General features: G+C 41.7%; 1 protein-coding gene across 1 annotated transcript in view; it reads left to right on the top strand.

The window, feature by feature from the left end:
- Positions 1-416: 416 nt before the first annotated feature.
- LOC143292784 (uncharacterized) overlaps positions 417-21,088 on the top strand; it is a 100,739-nt gene continuing 80,067 nt past the window's right edge. The window contains exon 1 of the mRNA XM_076603355.1: positions 417-506. Coding sequence (XP_076459470.1) covers positions 492-506 — 15 coding nt within the window. The 5' untranslated portion in view covers positions 417-491. The remainder of the gene's footprint in view (positions 507-21,088) is intronic.

Below are 21,088 nucleotides of genomic sequence, written 5' to 3'. Positions count from 1 at the left end.
GGTAAACGGGGAGTGAGAACAACATAGACGGGAACTTCGACTCAGAAAGCTGGAGAGAAAAATAACTGATGGTATTTTCGTTCGAGGAAGGAAGAAACAAAACGTATCTTGCGTGCTACCCAGAATTATTACCATGCTTTTAAGATAAGGCATACGAATTTCATGTCGACACTCCTAGGAAAGCCAGAGCAGTTTCGTGAGATACGGACTAAATTCCATTTAAGTACCAACGGCATCCTAACCCCTCGCAGCGCGTAGGAATACATTCCTTTTTCTAGAAGACATGCGGGAAAGCAAGACAAGTTCTTGGACAGTGGTATTTAAAACAAACTTATGCCGCTGGCACCGCTGACTGCTCATAAAGAGTACTGGGCTGTTTTCACGTGCAAACGTCGTGGGTGAGTGGCAGATCCGTGTTTCGCTGTCCAGCATTGTGCTGCGCTGAACAGTCCGAAGACAGCTGGTCCGTGGTGGGCCTCGGAGTGTGCACTATGGCGGTCACGAAGGTAAGTCTTTGCATGTTTTCATCCTGTTTGAGAAGTTTCTGTTTTTGTATCCTCTTCGTTTTTAGCTGAGTCCATCCTGTTTGAGACGTGTCTTCTGTCTTTCCTGTTTATGTATTCTCTCCTTTTCTTTCTTTCTTTTTGTTCTGCCTTTCTTGTTTTCTTTCTTGCTGGCTTTCTTTCTATGTTTCAGTTTGGGGATGTTTTTTTATCGTCATCTTTCTGGCGTGTTGCTTTCTGGTTAATTCCTTTCGGTTACACGAAAACGTTGCCATACACACATATATACTGACCCTTGCTTGTTTTCATACATACACACACACACGCACACACACTCACACACACACACCACAGACACATGCATGCACATGAATATACACGTACATACACACACGCGCGCGCGCACACACACACATGCACATGCACACACACACACACACACACACACACACACACCGCGAAAGAAACTAACTTATCCAGCAAGTTCAGCCTTTCTACCGCAGAGCCGCACACACATATTCGCGCGATTTAAACATTTATTCCCCTGGGGCTGATTGCAGCTTCGCTTCGATTTCTTGTGAAGCAGACAGGACATGACCTTTCAGCGTGAAATGATAGCCATCTCGAAACAAAGAAAGGTTTTATGAGACAGAGTGTGACCGAGTTAGATTATAACTGCAGTGATCTGTCATTGTAAAAAAAAATTGAATCACGCACGCGCGCACACCCCCACCCACCCATACATATAATTATACGTAAATACACATCCTCACACACACACACACACACACACACACACACACACACACACACACACACAGATATATATATATATATATATGCATAAACACACACACACACACACACACACACACACACACACACACACTCACTCACTCACACAGGTAATGCTCAACTGAACTAGACTGCATGCTGGGCACCTCTTTGAAACTGTGCGAAAAACTTTTGAAACACATTACACGCATGCTGGCAGGAATGGTGAAATTGTCCGAAGTTGTGAAACAAAAAGAACAAAAGTTTAAGTTGGAAGTGGGTTCACAGTCGCAATACTGGCCGTATGAAGTCGGCGACCATGACGATGCATGTTATCTTTCAGACTCAGATTCTGTGTAGTGTATTGTGGAATTGTCCATGGCATTTGCATTTGCTGAAGGCAAAGGGTTGAACAAATTTGACGTGTTTTGCGTTGTTGCCAATGACTTGAGTTCATTTCGAAGAGTTGACTCAACAGTCACAACTATTGTGTTTTGCCCAACAAGTCTTCCGCTTACACCAAGTGAGGTCCTGTAACGGCTTCCATTCCCAAGTAATTCCAAGTTGTGAAAACTGAACCTTCGCAAATGTCCAGATTATGCGCAATTATTCATGAGCGCGATTGATCATTAGCGCTGCAGCATGTGCAGTAGCCATGCGGATGCTGTGCCTTCATACATGTCAGGAAACAGATATTGTAATTAAGTATGGCAATAAGTGTTCTGGAGAAATCCGTCTGCGTGGCATACCACTGTGTTAGCATGTGTTCCCTGTGATATGGAGGCCGGAAGCGATGTCTTCCAAGTGTAGTTGGGCGGTAATAGTAGAGTCCTTGTTGAGATTTGCCACTTCTTGTTTGTACACTCGTGTGTATCAAAGTGACAGCAAGTTCTGTGTCGGTGGAGTTGAATTTGTGGACCCTTGTGTAGACGAGCGAGCAAAGAGTGCTGAAGCAACCGCTCTGAGCCGATGTCAAACACGCGTGCACGCACTCATGCATACGTGGGTAACTTTTATTTCCTATTGCACTGAAGAGAGAGAGAGAGAGAGAGAGAGAGAGATGTGTGTGTGTGTGTGTGTGTGTGTGTGTGTGTGTGTGTGCGCACGTGCGTGCGTGCGAGGGAGGAAGAAATGGTAAGGTTGATGATGTTTTAGGAAAGCTTCTAACCACTCCAATGGAAAGGGAGAGATCGGGCTCCGTTGCTCGTTTGTGCCCCAACACGTGTATAATGGCACTGTCGCGGACGATAAAAAGCCAGTGTGAAAGAGCGGAGGATTAATGTTTGGTGCGAGGGGAATGGAGCACCCCTCGGGGCGATGTGTCCCTGTTCTTCACACAGTCAATGATAAAAGCTGCAGCACAACAATCACCGTCCCGATCATGGTCAACATCATCACCATCGTCGTTGTCGTTTTCACCATAATCTCCTCCTTCTCATCATCATCGTTGTCGTAGCCATCATCAGTAACATGAATAAGAATGTATCCATTGACCTTGTATTACATTTTATAATATAATTTGGCTTCACCTGAAAAGAATTGTTGTTTGTAGTATATGTTACATATTGTCCAGTGTTTGTTTCGTTTGTATATTTAGTCTTTATTTGTTTTCCATGTTCGGTTTTAATTTGTGTGAAAACAGTCACTTCAGCTGGAAGTGTTATGAGTACGGTCATACGTATTTGCCTGTTCTCCAAACATAATTGTTGTGTTTGTGTAATTCATCAAAGCTGTAATGAAATAAAGAAAAGCTGAAAATCACACTCATTTTCATCATCTCCATCAACCATCATCGACATTATTGTCACCATCGTCAATACAATAACCTTCATCCTCGTTGCTTGCATATAGAATACCAGCTGATTTTAAACACCCAGGATGTCCTACTGTTCCACGTCTTTGCATGTCTGCTCTCTCTGTCTCGGTGTGTGCGCGTGTGCGTACGTGTTTATATGCGTGCACACACACAGGGGCGCACGCACGCACGCACACACACACACACACACACACACACACATGCACACTCGGGATCGCCACACACACACACACACACACACACACACACACAGGGTTGACGGTAATGTACCCCAGCCCTCGCGCTGCAGTATTTCTTTCGCTTCATTTAATGTTGAGGGTCTTTGGCGTATTACAAATGAGCTTGACATGTCGTTTCTGATAAATGATTACGATTTTATTCTTTTAGTAGAAACGTTTACCGAAACTATCCCCGATACTGTATTTTGTTCTCATGCTGTGTTTGTGTGTCCTGGTGTTAAGATTTCCGACAGTGTACACGGACGTTTGTCTGGTGGTGTAGCTCTGCTGGTAAAGAAGGAGTTTGTGCCATTCATTGTGAGAATACATGTCGAATTTGACAACATTATTGTGGTAAAGTTGTCGCGTGTACTTCTGGGTACTGTATCTGACTGCCTCCTTATTGGAGCATACATTCCACCCGAAAGTTCCAAATACTATGAAGAGACAGATATATATAATGGTATTTCGATGTTAGAAGATTGTTTGTTAGAGTTGTTTAAGGAATTTGGTGATTGTCCTGTAATTGTATGCGGTGATCTGAATGCTCGCACGGGTACCCTGAACTACAGAAATGTTGATCCAATTAGTGATCTATGTACTCCGAGTGGTCGTGATACGTTGGAAACATCATCTGTGCAGAATGATTATTTATGCAGAATTTCTAAAGACAGTCACGTGAATTCTTTTGGTCGTTACCTGCTTAATGTATGCGAGGATTTCGACATGGTTATTCTTAATGGTTTAAAATTGTTGTTGAGCTATTCTGATAAATATACATACATTGCTACTAATGGCTGTAGTGTTATTGATTATTTTTTGGTATCCAGCTCAATGCTTACTCGTTGTAAAAGTTTGAATGTTAAGCACATGGTAGAGTCAAAGCATTCCCTTGTCGAGTTTTGTCTGGCTGTGAATTCGAATTCAAACGTTTTGCTACAGCAGACTAGAACACGTATGCCCATGTCCACGCTGATTAAGTATAAATGGGATGATGCAATGAGGGAGACTTTCTACAGTAATATGTCATCTGACAAGGTGAAACAAATAATCCAGGATGCAATTTCACTTGTAGATGTTGATGTTAACGCTGCACTGTCAAAATTTAATGAATGTTTTGCTTTCTCGGGTGAATGTATGAAGAAAACAGTTGTGTTTGGGAATGAGAGAAGGAAAGTATGGTTTGATCTTGAGTGCCGTGAGAGCAGAAAAGTTCTTCGTAATCAATTACATAGGGCCTCTAGAACTAACCTGGACACTGACCGTCTGGCTTATGTCCAAAAACGTAGAGAGTATAAAGAGTTATTGCGTAAAAAGAGAAAACTGCATAGAGAGGATGTGATTCAGTCTCTACGATGCCACTCGACCAATCCAAAGCAATTCTGGGACACAGTTCGTTCTGTTAGGCCTAGATCAGGTGGTACCGACAATATTTCTTGCAATGATTGGTTCTCCCACTTTCAAAATGTTTTCAATGATTTTTCTGTGGATAACAGTAGTGATGATAACTTTTGTATGTATTATGACAACCGGCATGCTGCTCGTTTATGCGAGAGAAATGATTCATTAGATCAAGAAATTTCTGTATCAGAAATCGAAGCTGCTGTCAGGGCACTCAAGAGTCAGAAAGCTGCTGGGCCTGATAGGCTAATTGGAGAATTTTATAAACATAGTGCATTTCACATCATGCCTTTTTTGTTGAAGTTTTTTAATTTCATATTTGATCACGGCATTTTTCCAGATGATTGGTGTTTGTCAGTGTTGCAACCACTCCATAAGAAGGGCGATTTGAATGTGCCTGATAATTACCGTGGTATCTCCCTGTTAAACATTTGTAGCAAGCTTTACACTTTTGTGCTGAATAGACGTCTTACTAAATGGATTGAAGAAAATGGGGTTATTGGGGAAGAACAAGCTGGGTTTAGGGAAGGTCATTGCACAACTGATCACATTTTTACACTGCTTGCATTAATACAAAGACAACTACTCAGACATAGAAAATTATATGTTGCATTTATTGATTTTCGAAAAGCTTTCGATACTGTTAGAAGAGATAAGCTCTGGAGAATTCTGAGTGTCAATGGTATCAATGGAAAATTTTTAAATGCACTGAAAAGTATTTACACAGTTGTTAAGGCGCGTGTTCGCGTCGGAGGTGACCTCACAGACACTTTTCTATGTCCTCGCGGGCTGAAACAAGGCGAAGTATGTTCTCCTGCATTGTTTTCATTGTTCATTAATGAGTTAACAAAAGAAATTAATAATCATGGTAGGCACGGCATTCAGCTTTCACCAGAGTTTATCCAAATTTTGATCTTGTTATTCGCCGATGATGTTGCCTTGTTATCTGACAGCATAATTGGTCTTCAAACCCAACTGAATGTTTTGTTCGAAACCGCCAGACGCCTTGACTTAGTTGTAAACCTTGATAAATCAAATATTGTTGTCTTTAGAAATGGAGGTTTTCTTGCACAGAACGAGGCATGGATGTTCGGTGATGCACAACTGAAAACTGTTAGCATGTACAAGTATCTTGGTGTTATCCTTACTACCCGACTTTCTTTCCAACCCACTATGCGTGATTTGTCTGAACGTGCGAGAAAGGGATGTGCAGCTATCTTTAAAATGCTTTGGTCTATTGGTGAACACTCCCCTAGTATTTTTTTCAAACTATTTGACATGCAAATCAAACCAATTTTGACATACGGAGCAGAAGTTTGGGGTTTGACTGGAAATCAAGAGTGCATTGAAAGGGTGCACTTGTCTGCAATGAAGCGTCTTTTGGGCGTGAGTCAGAGAGCACCAAGACACTTGATTTACGGTGAACTTGGTCGCTATCCCCTGTATGTGACCACCTACTCCAAGTGTCTTAAATTTTGGCTTCGTATTGTCTTTATGGATAATGACCGTTTCCCTAAGAAAGCTTATAATATGATGTTATCATTGCAAAGTCATAATTATTGTACTTGGGCTTGCTCTGTGAGAAATGTTTTGTATAAATTTGGATTTGGTGTTGTTTGGGAGGCTCAGTCAGTTGGTAATGTCAAAATGTTTATGACTGAATTTAAGCAGCGTCTGGTTGATTGCTTTACTCAAGACTGGCGTTCAGCTCTCCAGTCTCACGATTTTTATGTGTATTCAGCTTACAACCAGTCCTTGTCACTTAAACCTTACTTGAATAATGTCAAATGTATAAATATGCGCCGTGTTTTTTCGCAGTTTAGAATTGGAATGTCCAACTTACGCTCACACTTTTTGCAGTTTAACTATGATGGGCAAAGTAGGAATTGTCCTTTTTGTGATGACACTCCGGAAACCGAAATGCATTTTCTTTTGGTCTGCCCTGAGTACTGTTCCCTGCGCTCTCAGTTTATTCCTGCTAAATTTCACAAACATCCAAGTGCATCTAAGATGTCCATGTTGTTATCTTGTGCGAGCGAGAGATTGAGTGTTAGTATATGCAAGTTTGTATTCAAAGCGTTTTCATTACGAGCAAATGCTCTAGAATCGTTATCGATGCCCATGTAGTTCAATGGTTGTCCTAGTATTCATTTCCCTGTATTAATTCTGTTTGTCCTTGTGAACTCCATTGTTATGGATCTGTGGTCTGACAATTAAAATATTTCGACTTCGACTTCGACTTCGACACACACACACACACACATGCACACTCGGGATCGCCACACACACACACACACACACATGCACACTCGGGATCGCGACTGGCAAGAAACTTCACACCGAAGAGCGTGTTTTCAATTCAACGCGAACACACCCTGGGGACAAACAAGGACAGGGTGATGAGGGAGGTTTCCAAACCGGTGGAGAAGAGGCAGAGTGATCCAGTGCTGCCCCCCTTCCACCCCGCCTTCCTGCCGTGGTCCTGACCTCCTCTGTCACAACTCGACAGGCTTGGAACTTTCCACACACACTCCCACCCTCACCCACAACCTTCGTGCCCCCTTCCTCCCACTTCACCACACATGACGTGTCGTGTTGCCCATGGCTTGCCACTGCTTCTTGCTTTCCCTGTGGAGCCTTATTTTTCTCATCTGTTGTGATCGCGAAATCGTGTGTGTGTGTGTGTGTGTGTGTGTGTGTGTGTCTGTGGGTGTCTGTCTGTCTGTCTGTGTCTGTGTCTGCACCAGTGTGTCTGTGCCTTTTATCGACTTTCCACTGCACACTGTTGTGACACGATCCCCAGTTTCTCAAGTGACGATGGACAGAAATTGAAAACCGCGGCGACAGTGAATCATTCTGCGCAATGTATGATACATGTTACATGTTGTATCATTGCCGTTCAGATCGCTTCTGTCTCACTGGGTCTGCCCTCCCTATCTCCCTATCAGCATCTCCGTCTCAATCTCACTGTCTCTGTCTCTCTGCCTGTCATCTCCCTCTGTCTCTGACTGTATGTGTCTCTCTCTTCGGGCATGCTTGGAGAAAAACAAAACAAAACATCAGCTGCAGGATGACGGGGTGGGAGTGGGGAGGACGGTAAAGCCAGCATGACAGAACGACCTGGCAAAGGAAGTGTGTGGTGCCCTGGATGGTTGCCTGTTTTTAACAAAGAGGGTTTAGAAACAAAAGCTGCAACCATTCATTTTTATTTTATTTCAGAGTTGCGCTTTAGTTTACTCTAGAGGTGGCAATAGGCTTTTCCCAAAGCCAAAATTTGTTGTTGTTGTTATTTTACTTAAGAGTACGCTTGAGTTCACTCCAGAGGTGGCAACATATTTTTCCCAATGCCAAAATTTGTTTTTGAGGAAACCGCTCAGTGACTTTGCACGCTCTGTAAACGACAAGAACGAGAAGCTGAGCACAGATTCTGGGAAACATACTTAGTGTATTGTTTTCACACACGGTTTGTGCGTGTGGTTTGAAGGATAGTTTCTGAGAGACGAAGCGCATAGCATGGGAACAGGGAGAACTTTTGGAATGGGGGAAACAACGGCAGAGGAGGTAGTTGCGAAGAAAGATCACACAGTCTGCTTTTTAATCTTTGCAAGGAGACAGGAGTGGTTTTGAAATTTCCATTTCCGGTTCCATCAATCCTGCGATTGACCGGAAATGTTATAAAAAAAGAGAATAGAAGAAAAAAAAACTTGACAGAAATTGATGGATTAGCCTTCCATTAGTTCGCCGTTTCTGGTGTTCCACGCACCCCCTTCTTCTTTGGACTTCATGACCTGCAGCTCCCAGTTCGAGAGGGTTTTGCTGTTTGTTGCCGTCTTTATTCCACCATTTAGGCATCCATATTCGGTTTTCGGGATGGGTGCATGTAGGGTCTCTAATATACATTCATGGACAGTGATCGGCCGTTTGGACCTTGTGTTTCAAGGACAAAGATAAGGGGTATAGCAATAAAAATCCCAGAGACCATATTTAAAAGTTGCACATCGAGAAGACGATCTTAATTAGTCTTCATTTTCCCTTGAAACCGTTCTATTGATTTTGATTAAAAAAAAAGGCATCGTTCTGCAATTCAGAATGATGTCCCTAAACATATTTCCTTCACAGTTGTCCTCTTGTGCCACAGAGTAATGACTGTCTCCTAAATCTCTCTCGGTATGACCTTTTTGCGTGATGTTGAAGGTAGGTAGTTTGCACAGTTCATCCCAAAATATTATTTGATGGCTCAACCAGTTTTGTTTCTTCGGAAGCGTGTATGAAATGGTATCGATACATGTGTGTGTGGGGGTGGGTGGGGGGGGGGGTGGGGTTGAGTGGATAGGTGGGTGGTTGGCTGTGTGGAAGGAGTGGGGTGGTGGGTATATATGTTTGTGGGCGAACGCGCGTGTGTCTATTTGTGATGGTTTTGCTTTATAACTTGTCCGATGTGGCATACATAACCTGTTTGACACAAGTACTCAGCCCGAGATGATATAATGCAGTCTACATATGAAGAAAGGCGACTTTCAAGCGATTTCAGACCATATCATGTAACCCATTACTTTGCGTCCGCGAAAGCTGTCAGAAGGCCAATCGGACAAACTAAAAAGTTGTGGAAACGTGTATGTATGTATGTATATATTTGTGTGTGTGTGTGTGTGTGTGTGTGTGTGTGTGTGTGTGTGTGAATGCACGCGTTCAGGTAGACAGCCATAAGTTTATGTGATTGTTCTTGTCACTATCATTGGAATCAATGTATTTTAATGTTTATCCCCCACCTCTTCTCTCCTCCCCCACGCTCAAACGCCTCTCCCTTTCTCTCTTTCGATAGTACTTTGGTTATAACTACAATTTCAAGAAATCACATCCAACTAGCGCATAGCAAAGTCTTCCATTTGAAGCCAAAAACGGGTCTAGTCTTCCGGAAAGAACGGCCACGCGGTTTAACATTCAGAACGTGATGTTCCCCTCATATGAACACGGAACTGGAAGTTTTCAATCAGACGGAAAAACCGCATACACTAGCTTCGGTCCTTCTAATAGCATGGGGGGAGGGGCGTTCGGGATCAGAGAGAGAGAGACAAGACAAGACAAATTCTTTATTATCGAGGATAATATATAAGCACTGGCGCGCTTTTTTTCATCCAGTCCCCGCCCTGAAACAGGGTCTACACTACACAAAACTACATTATATATGTCATTGCATGCACTACACAATGCTACTTAAAGTCATAGAATGCGAATACTATACTACATAAAAGCAAAAGCATGGTAAAAATCACACACACACACACACACACACACACACACACACACAAGCATGGTATTAATAATCGACATATAAAAAACAACAACAAAAAACAACAGAACACACACACACACACACACACACACACACACACACACACACACACCCTCTCTCTCTCTCTCCCTCTCCCAGGGGAGAGAGAGAGAGAGAGTACGTGATGTTCCCCTCATACACGGAACTGGTACTTTTTATTTTAATCAGACGGAACAACTGCACACACAAGCTTCAGTCCGTCTTACAGCATGGGAAGAGTGGGGTTCGGAGAGAGAGAGAGTTGCGAGGTTGGGATGGGGGAGAGGGTAGAGGGAGTCAGTCGTGTTTGGGGACTGGGTCAGGTCAGGGCTGCAGGAGTGCTTGGCAGGTGACACCCCGCCTCTTCCCCATCTCAGATTAGAGACGGGTCAGAACTGTCCAATCACGTCTTTTTTGGGGGGCTTTTCCTCATATTGAGCATTACGCCTCCTGCTGTTTGCAGGAAGTTTTCCCTCTCTTGTAATTGATGAGGCCGTTGACTGTCAACAAATTTCATTTTAATGGTGCGCGCGCGTGTGAGCCCGTTTTCAGGCGCGTGTGTGTTTGTGTGTGTTTGTGTGCGCGGCGCAGACATTAAAGTTAAAATGAGTTTTTAAATCACAGGTAGAGTGTCAACACTGAGAGACACCTGTCAAGGAAAAAAATAAAGTTGCCTAAAAAGATTTCGTTTCTTTTTCTTTTTCAAAATAATTAATCTCTACTGTTTTTATTTGATATTTCGTTGTTCTTGTTTTCTTTTTGACACGACAATATGGTCTGAAAATGTCATGTCGGGATATGCGGATCAATCAAACACGCTTGTCTGGCTTGATCAGAACGTGATGAAAAGAGCTTCTACTTCACGTCATTCTATCAACTCGACATGGTTGTTAGAAACAAGGAAGGTCTGCTGCCAAGGCCATTGACCTGATTCAATATCTCTTTCAGTCCGGCTGTCTTTCTGTCTGCCTCTCTGTCTCATGTGTGGGCATGTTAACGTGTGGTTTTGCCAGCAGTGTCGCTTAGTTTGCGCGCGAGCGTGTGTGTGTTGGGGTTGGGAGGGATTCGTGGGGTCACCAGAGATGATTGTCATCAGATTCGTTATCTATTTATAGTCTGTTCATCTAAGATGATGATAATAGACTGATATTGTCATCAGTTTGTCTCTGACTGTTTTTTTCACCACTCGATGCTGTTCTAATGGCCAGACTGTGCGGCGACACCAAGGTCTTGCCGCTCGTCAGTCCATCGCCATGTTTTACAACATGGCTAGCTTAACTCTGGTCATGCCTTATTTTTATGGCAGCTGGTCACCAGTTTGACTCTAGATTTTCATTTTGAGTATGATATATTGATATCTTAGAAATGTGAAAATTAACAATGATCCCGCCACTCCACCTCCCCCATGCTTTTTAGTAATGTAGAATGACAGAAATATTGAAATTGCTCATGGCAAAACCTACCATTGATTTTTTTTTTCATATTAGCAGCGCAATAAAAATAATGACCCGCAGTCACATTACAGAAAGTGGATCCACAGGTGAGATACAAAAAAGAAACACGTCATATTGATTGCTTCAAAATCTCGAAAACAGAATGTGTACACTCAAACGTGTGACATATTGGGTGTTTCTCCAGAGATTTAGTTACATGCAGGTTTAACGTCGACATATACCCGATACGATGTGGCTAGTGTGGAATACCATCCCATGATGTGGTGAAGGAAGTAAAAGTAGTGGTGGGTCATACGGGACTTGCTTCGTGCATGTGAACGACAGGTCGTAAAGATAAGCGAGAATGCCATTTAAAAAACAAAAATCATTTAGTTTCTTCACGGAGCAGAACAAACCACAGGAAAAGTAGTGACTATATTTGGAAAGCTCCTTTTCAATGTTTATTGGATAATTTTGCACGGAAGTGATGTCAATGAAGGTCACGAACTCGCAGATGAGCCTCCCATCTTCAATGGAAATATCAGAATGGAAATTGTATTGATGTTCTTTTCTATAAAAAAAAAAAAAAAGAAGAAAAGATGCAAAATGACGGAAAACACCTTCTGGATGACAATGGCAGTGCTTTAAGTCATCAGTGTAATTTACAGTCAGCTTTCTTCGATATATAAGTTGCTCATTATCTGTCAAAGAATATTAAAGACTATGCGGGTGAAAATGTAAGACTAGAGGAAAATAGTAATGAGAAAACCTTAATGTCGCAAACAATATTTAAGGTTAAAAATGGTTCACAAGTCTACTACGATGTCATGTTGAAAACTAGAAGTGCCTGCTATTGAAGCTTCTGTTAAACGGGAACAACACCTAAGTATTGGAACTGGATGGCACGAAGTGCTTAAAAAGATTAAGAATATCAAAGAAATGAAACTGAAATTGTCTTAAGATAGAATGTCACAAGATAATTGTCATAAGATAATGAAATCAAAATAGTATGTTAAAAATTTAAAATTATAGACAGTTTCAATTTTTCAAAGAGGCGTCTCTGCGTTCGGGCAAATCCATATACGCTACACCACATCTGCCAGGCAGATGTCTGATCAGGAGTATAACCCAACGCGCTTTGTCAGGCCTAGAGTGCATGCATATATATTTGTGGGGGAGTGGATTTCTTCTGCATAATTTTGTCAGAGGACAACCCTCTCATTGCCATGGGTTCTTTTTCAGTGCACGAGGTGCGTACTGCACACTCCCGGGACAACGGATTATCGTCTGATCCGAATATCTAGACGCTCAGTTTGATTTTCCAGTCAAACTTGGGTGATAGGGCGAGAGCGAGATTCGAACCCACACCCTCACGGACTCTCTATATTTGCAGCCGAGCGTCTTAACCACTCTGCCAAGTGCATATTTGTATGTGGAACGAAACACAATATTTGAAAACTACCTATGGAATTACCACTTTACACACTCCTTCTGGCGAGAATTAGAAGATATGATAAATGTAAATGCACATTGCGAGAGGCTCAGATACAGTATGGAATTAGTACTTTTTGGCCCAGACTGATAAAAAAAAGTATCCATGAAACTAATAACGATTATATCGAGTATCAAACTGTACTTGGTTTCATATCTTTAATCATTTGCTATTGTGTTTGCATTGTATGCGTGCGTGTGTGTGCGTGCCGGTGTGTGTGTGTGTGTGTGTGTGTGTGTGTGTGTGTGTGAATTTAACAGTACAAAGTTTGCCTTTGTAATGTTCGATTTGATGTGAATTTGTTCAATGCAGTTCTTAACTGGAAGGAAGAGCTACATCCTAAAATTCACAAAGGAGATCTCTCTCATGGGCAAAACAGACAAGAAAAGAAAGATGACAGTAATAATTATTATGCCACGCAAAATTATAATGCCCGTGCCTCAGATGGACAAACAAATTTTCATATTAAAAAAATTGTGTGACATTTTTATACACCGGGGTATTTTTCCCCCATCTTCCATACATGTTCCAGGTGTAAAATTGAACGGGGAGATGTTGATTTTTGTGATTATGGGCACCCATTCGTTTCAGTGCAATCGCCGGTCTGAAGGTTGTGATTTATGGAAACCGGTTTGTGTAAAAATTGGTAATCAATGAAAAATCGTTTTGCTTCCATCTCAGAGAGTGCGTGTTATCCAGATTCGGTTGAGAGAGAGAGAGAGAGAGAGAGAGAGAGAGAGAGAGAGAGAGAGAGAGATGAACGTCGAACGACTTTAATGACTTTAGCAAACAGCCCCTATCATTACAGCGATGGCGAGCGTGCAAGCAAACATCAATTGTATTTCAGATTACAAATCAACTTAAAGGCATGCATAACACACACACACACACACACACGCACGCACACACACGCACACACACGCACACACACACACACACACACACACGCACACACACACACACACACACACACACACACACACACACACACACACACACACACACACACAGAAATCAGAACTCAAAACTCAAAACGTATTTTATTCAAGGATTAACATTTTAGGCATGGTCCATTCTTCCAACCTGTCCTTGCTAATCTACATCAATTACAATAACACGTTTATATTTAATGGAAAGGGGAGAAAGAAAGAAGAAAAAAAATAACAACAACAGAACAGAAAGGAGTCCTGCAGAAGGAATGTGATAAAGAACACACACACACACACACACACACACACACACACACACACACACACACACACACACACACACACACACACACACACACACACACACACACACACATTGACAGATGGATAAGAGAGAGAGAGAGGGGGGGGGAGGGGAAGAGAAGAGAAATATGTCATCAGTATCGACAACCTGATGAGTAAAGCCACATTGTTTTTATCATTAAATCCACGTAGACAGTTGTAATTGATACTAAAATTACTACCACAATCACCAGTATCAATTATACTACAGCTATTGTCACCACCATGATGGAATGAAATGAATATATTCATGCATGCACACAAATTAGAAGAAAATGAAAGAAATGCAAACAAGCAAACAAAACAAAATAAATGTAAAGAAAATATGACAGAATAAGAATAAGGCAAACAAGAACATGGAGAAACAATAACAACGGATCCAATAAGTATAAATGCCCTAATTGTTACTGTCAACGTCGCTTCTATAACTGTCACTTACGGTTGGAAGGACTGAATATATTTATGGAGATTTGACTTGAAGTAGGTAGAGAACTGCTCGTTTGTATGTGCACAGGGAGTGAGTTCCATAGGGATGCACCTGAAAATGCAAAACTTGTTTTGAACATATCAGTGCGGGTGTGTGGTAAAATGTACTTGTTCGAACCGTATCGGCATGAGGCTCGGGCAAGCAAATGTAGATATTGTGGTGCCAAGATTTTCTAAGTTGACAATGAAGGATCTGGTAAAATTGTGAAGGGAATTTAGCTTCTTAAGATGAGCATCTGCAGCAGAGCTCCAGACTACGGGAGCGTAATTAATGTGAGAAAGACAGTGAGCGTGGAAGAACATTTTGCGAGCATCATTGTCTATGTAAAGCTTGAGCTGATTAAGTTAAAGAGAGAGAGAGAGAGAGAGAGAGAGAGAGAGAGAGAGAGAGAGAGAGTATGCATCTGCTATCCAGGGGCGAGATGGACACTGAATGTGAAAAAAAACCCTTTCTTTTGGCATAATTTAGCACATTCAGTTTGGTCGTTTAACATCTTTTCTGGTCTTTTATTTTCGATTCACAAAGAGATTGCATTTGCAACAAACACAGCCAAAGTGTCTGAGTCGTCGTTTTGCCGATTTTTATTGTTGTTGCTGTTGTTGCAATATTTCATTCCATCTGTCTGTCTTTCTGTCCATCGATATCTACCTTCCGGCCTGCTGCAGTCTGTTCATTTCTCTGGGTTTTTTTCCAGTTGGAAGTCTTCGCATATGACTCAAATATCAATTGTTTATTTGTAATTTCCTATCATCGATTTTACTGGTAGATCATTTTCTGCTTGTGTCTTGGACCGCTCATCAGTAGCAAGCCACCGCTATTTGAATGTTATCTCATTATCTCCCATCCCTTTGTTAGTGGGGGTATTTGTTATGTACCAATGATAAACAACAGCTGCCGTGACGTATGACCCGGTTTTTGTACCATTGCATACTAAAGACACATCCTGCTGTCTCCGTGGGTCTTTCTACGTCCTGCATTCTCTCTTCCGCTTTCTTCCCATCACTATCTTCAGAGGTCTGACAGCACAACGGCTTGTATATTTGTTTGTTTGTGTGTTTTATTCCTTCCACGTAAATTGATTTTACAGCTTTGTGGATGAACGCTGCTCTTGCGCAGAGCAAGAACTCTCTTAATGCTTTTGTTCTTCTTCGCCACGAAACAGGAGACCCGAGGGATCCACCCCTATTCCTTCCACACACACACGTAGAGATAACAAAGCCGACCCATCCTACAATAATGAGCCTGTCTGTATTCATGGTGTCAGCGCGTTCACAGGTATTACTGGTTACGAAAATGACAGATGGAAATCAAGGCCGACACGTCCTCCAAATGCCCGGACCGACATGAAGCATGGGGCAGACAGGAGACAGGCCGGAAGGTTATGAACCCTTGGCCTATCTTCCCACACGATTGGAGGAATGCGTTAAGGACAGCCTGGTGTGGTTATGTGCGCGCGCCAGCATGCACGCATGCGCAGAACACGTTCACTCATTCACACGTGTGTGCTTTTTCTTCTTGATGTTTTTATTTAGAAAAAGAAATAATGATAGTATTATTTTAAAATGATTATGTAGATATCGGGAAATAAAACCAAGCGAAATTAAATCGAAACAAAGGAAAGTAAACCGGAGATGTAATCATTTAATAAAATGTTACTTCATACACTATCAAAACGATCAGTTAAATAATCATACATAAATGATACTGCCATTACATACGCATGCATCTCAGATATGAAATGCAGCACGCTGAAATAGAATACTCAAATTAATAACCGTGTACAAATAAGACTGCCTTTATATTCACGTCCTCAAACATAAAATGCAGCGCACAAAAGAAAAAACAACAACAGTATTCACATTAGTTGTACACAGGACAAGCCCATCTCCTTAGGGGGAGAGGGCGAGGGGGTAGGAGGCGGGGTGAACAAACGAGAATGGTTTGAGGAAGGAAATGCAGGAAAAAAAAAGGTGGGGGGGGGGGGGGGGGGGGGGGGGAGAGAGAGAGAACGAAACGCAGTGGAAGCCTGGTCCAGCACTATAGACACGATGAGCATTACTGTGTGTTGTGGGCGTGTTGCTGTGCAGTCTGTACAATGTGGATGTCTGCAACATCCAAAATCCAGCATTAAATCTTTTCTCCCGTTGGTGTGACTCGAACTTTAAAATCCAATTAAGGGCGACAGAGACTGCACGATTTAAGCTTACATACACACGCGAGCCTTCGTACTTTCCAACCAATCCCCCAGCTTGGCCTTGTATTTAATACATTTATTTTCTTCGATTAAAATAGCTTGGATAGGTCGCGTGTACTCTACAACGCGCGCGTGCAGGTGCCTGAGCGAGCGATCCCTGACACGTCAGTGCCTCCCACTGTATCTTTGTTTTTCCTTGTTTTGTCACTTTGTATGCTTGTCCCCATTTATCTATCGTCTGTCTCTGTCTCTGACTGTGTGTCTGTCTTCCTTTCTGTCTTCTCTTACTTAATACCAGGAAAGTAAAATAGGATTTTTTGGATACTACTGACGGACATCGAGCACCGAACTTCGCTCGGTAAATTTTTTTTAACCCTTTCACCGCCAAGCTCGCATTTATGCACAGGCATGGTAGAGGACCCATGTCAGTGAAAGGTGACCATTCATTTGTCTGCTATCCATGAACCTATAGGCCATATTTTCTATACATCGCAGGGGGAATCCCCAGCTGTTCTTAGCCACTGTCTTTTCTGTGTTAAAACCACAAGGACATTTTGAACTCTAAATTAACTGGCGGCGAAAGGGTTAAGAAAGCCGTTGTCTCCATGACAGAAATGTGAAGGTCAGATGTACTGGTGTCTGTAACCACAGCAGCTAGTTATTCTTCCCTCAGTCTCACATGCAATCGAGATCAGATGGTAGAAACGGGAAGAGCATTGAGCAGCTGTTTTAGACATTAGTGTCATTATTCTTAACATCATTATCAAGTCATGGCGCTATTGCTATGTGGACTCTTTCTCCCTGTGCCTTTCTTCCTTTGTCACTCCACTCCTTCCCTGTCTGTTTGTCTCTTTTTCTCTCGATCAATAGTGCCCCCCTCCACCTTCCACCCCTGCTCTCTCTCTCTAAATGCACGCGGTCGAATGATAGGATTTACAGCGCTGAATTGACAGAACATCAAGGCATTGGTTATTGCAACTAATATTGACACGGGTGTTTGGGTGTGGCTGTCTCTTCACGCACTCTCGTGCTTTTTTTTTTCAGCCCCCCTTTTGTGTTCTTTGTGCGTCTTTCCAGTCTCTCCTTTCTTTATTTTCTTTTTACATCTCTCTTTTTTTTCGCTATATTTTTGCCTTTGCTATTCCGGTCTTCTTTTGTTTCTTTATCAGCAGGTTTGTGGTTTTTCCTTTCACGTTATGCAGCACACAATCTTCTGTGCAGTATTTTCTCCTTTTGTATTTTAATCACAACATATGACGCAGCCTGTTACTGTTTTTTCCTAAATCATCATAAAAAGAAGATTACCTCTACACATTTTTGTGACTGCATGAAAGACAGAAATCAGCCGGTAAAATGTGAGTTTCTAGATATAGGCGAGTTAATTCAGTTGCATAATGGAGATTCCAAAACGGACTCTCTCTCTCTCTCTCTTTCTGTAAGAGATAGATAGATAGATAGAAAGAGAGAGAGAGAGAGAGTATTCAAATGACTCTCTCTCTCTCTCTCTCTCTCTCTAGTAACACCGATATCCCCATGCACGTTTTCAAACGCATCCTCACCAGCGCTACTTCGTCGGTTTGATGTAATGTGCATACTTATGCTTAGGTATAGTTTTGCAGTTTATTTGTGTTTTATGTTTGTTACTCCACCTTTTACCCGTCTTAAAAACGGAAAAGAACCGTCACATGTTTCAGGACCATGAATACAAATCTTGTGTCTCTCATTCATGATACATTCGGCTGTTTATGAAAACGTGACAAGTAAAAACAAAACAAAAATAAAATGATGAATTTTGTTGATTTACGTGCCAAAACACGTGCGATTATGATTCTTAAAACAGCACTCCAATTTGAGGAGATAAAAAAAAGATAAGAGACGTAATTAAAAATCTGAATCCGTCTCGTTGAAATGGTGTCATTCAATGGCGCAGAATGTCATAAAAGACAGCAACCAAGGAGGATGCGAGCAGGTTAAGCGGATTTACGGGAAACGGAAAAGCAAAGGATATTAACGTCAGTCGTCATTTCCCGCTGTCCAGCCTTTGCGGACACTGCCCTCGGGTTTCCTCTTTTCTGTGGCCTGGGCTGTCCGGGGGTGAAGCCACAGATATCCCTTAGCATCCTGTCCTTTCAAAGGCTGGTCAACGAATATGAGGCGACTGGGTGGAAGAATAGAAATGGTCGAACTTGTCTGAAGATGGGGATGGGGTGGAAGAAAAGCAATAGTAGGACTGGTCAAAAGATTGGATACAAGAAGTTTAAAGTTGGAGTCTGAACCGACTTGTGACAAAGGTAAAGGGGGTTTCCAATATATTTTCTGTAAATGAAAATATTTGCGTTTTTATTGTCATAATAATGAAACCGCATGTAAAGCAATACAAGTACTTATGGTGAACGTTCTTTCCTCTTTGCTGCTCCTTACATCTGGAACAACCTTCCTCATCATATCCGTGCATTTTATTCTATTTCTGCGCTTTGCTCATCACTAAAAACTCGTCCTTTTAAAACCTGTATATAAGCACTCTCAGCTTCCTTGTTCTCCAACACCATCCATGTCAGCTCACTTTGGATGTATGAATAGTGGGAAAGGGAGAGTGTATGTGTGCGGGGAGTGGGAGGGAGGTTGAGAAAGAGTGGTCATGAATTATTTATTTAACTTGTAATATTTTTTCTTTCTTGTAAAGCGCCCTGAGCTCTTAGAAAGGGCGATTTATAAATGTACAACATTATTATCATTACTATTATTACTATTTAGGACTGATTCTTGCTGTAATTTATCGGAGAGAATGGGTGCTAAGAATAATAAACGCATTTGCTGATTAGTGTTGCCTCTGAGTTCAGCTAATGTTTTAAGAATGGGAGTTTTAGAAGCTGAGTCATTTTACAAAACCACTGAAAATGATGATCATGTGTAGGAGCTGATAAGGGGTGAAATCATTAATTGATTTAATGAGAATCGGAATACAGTTTTATGTTTCTCTAAAGTGTCAAACCACGCTGTTTAAGGGATACCAATAGGGGCATAAACGCAATAGTTTACTTTATCCTTTTCTGGGGGGTTATTTCAGGCGAATGAAAAGTACATACGGGTATACATCTTCTCATCTCCCGTCTTCCTGTCTCTTCCCTTCAGCCTTTTTACCAATACATGGATTACTAGACTGATGTAAACAAAAGCCAGAACAACTGAAATAAGAATGCAGAAGAAAAATGGGAATCCGTTTGTTACTGTGTTAGTTTCGTTCACAACAAAATTGCTGCCAGTGTTGTTGCAAATTCAGCTGTGTACTCAAACTGAAAGGCGTGTCATATCATTCCATGACAAAGACCCTGACCAGATGGCAAGGTGAATGAAGTGGGCAGGCTGGTGGATAGGCAATCACTGGCAGGGATGGCATGCTGCCGTCATCTTCTCCCTGAGAGTTATAACGGAACTACATGCTGACGGACTGTTTCTCTTAGATTGCAGGCTTACGTATTACTTTCCTGTGCCGCCGACTGAAACGTGACCCAAATCACCTCTGGGAATCAGATAAACAGTGAGTTATTCTAGATTCCGTTCTTTTTTAGTTCAGTGAGTTCAGATTGACCCAGACGCATGTAGTATGCAAAACTGCCAGGAGATGTGATTGCTTCCATTACGGATATAAAAAAAAGAAAAAAGTTAGCAATGGGGTTTTTAGCCAAGCATCCCATATGAGAGCATCTTTGCTGTCAGACATTTTTTAAGCAGAAAAAGAAGGGAGAGCAAGAAACCATAGTGAATGTATGGTTAGTCTGGATGGAAATGAGATATATCAATGAACTTTTCGGCAGAAATATCAGTTTCTGAGGTAGAATATTACATACCTTCCAAGAAAATAATTCATGTTCATCTTCAGATATTTTTTCAGATTTGTCTTCCAGTAAAGGCATTTGTTGTCATTCTTCAATTTCTTAGAAGGAATCGGTATAGTTGGTGTGGTTTCAGAAGATGCCTTTCCCTTGAACATTTTTTAGATATTGTTTTAGAATTTACTATATCACAGTTTCACTACGTATTTTAAAAGTTAATTTTGGGACAAAGAGTTTGTTTTGCAATCATGGAAAGGCTCCTGATCATGGTTGATAAGCAAAACAACAGCAAGACATAAGACAAAAAAAAAAGACTTTACAGTCGATAAATACCATAAGGTCACATTCACAGTAA

This window comes from Babylonia areolata, chromosome 1 (genome assembly GCF_041734735.1).
Source record: "Babylonia areolata isolate BAREFJ2019XMU chromosome 1, ASM4173473v1, whole genome shotgun sequence".
Taxonomy (NCBI): Eukaryota; Metazoa; Mollusca; class Gastropoda; order Neogastropoda; family Buccinidae; genus Babylonia; species Babylonia areolata.
The sequence above is the reverse complement of the archived record's forward strand: the minus strand, read 5'-3'. Positions and strand labels throughout refer to the sequence as shown.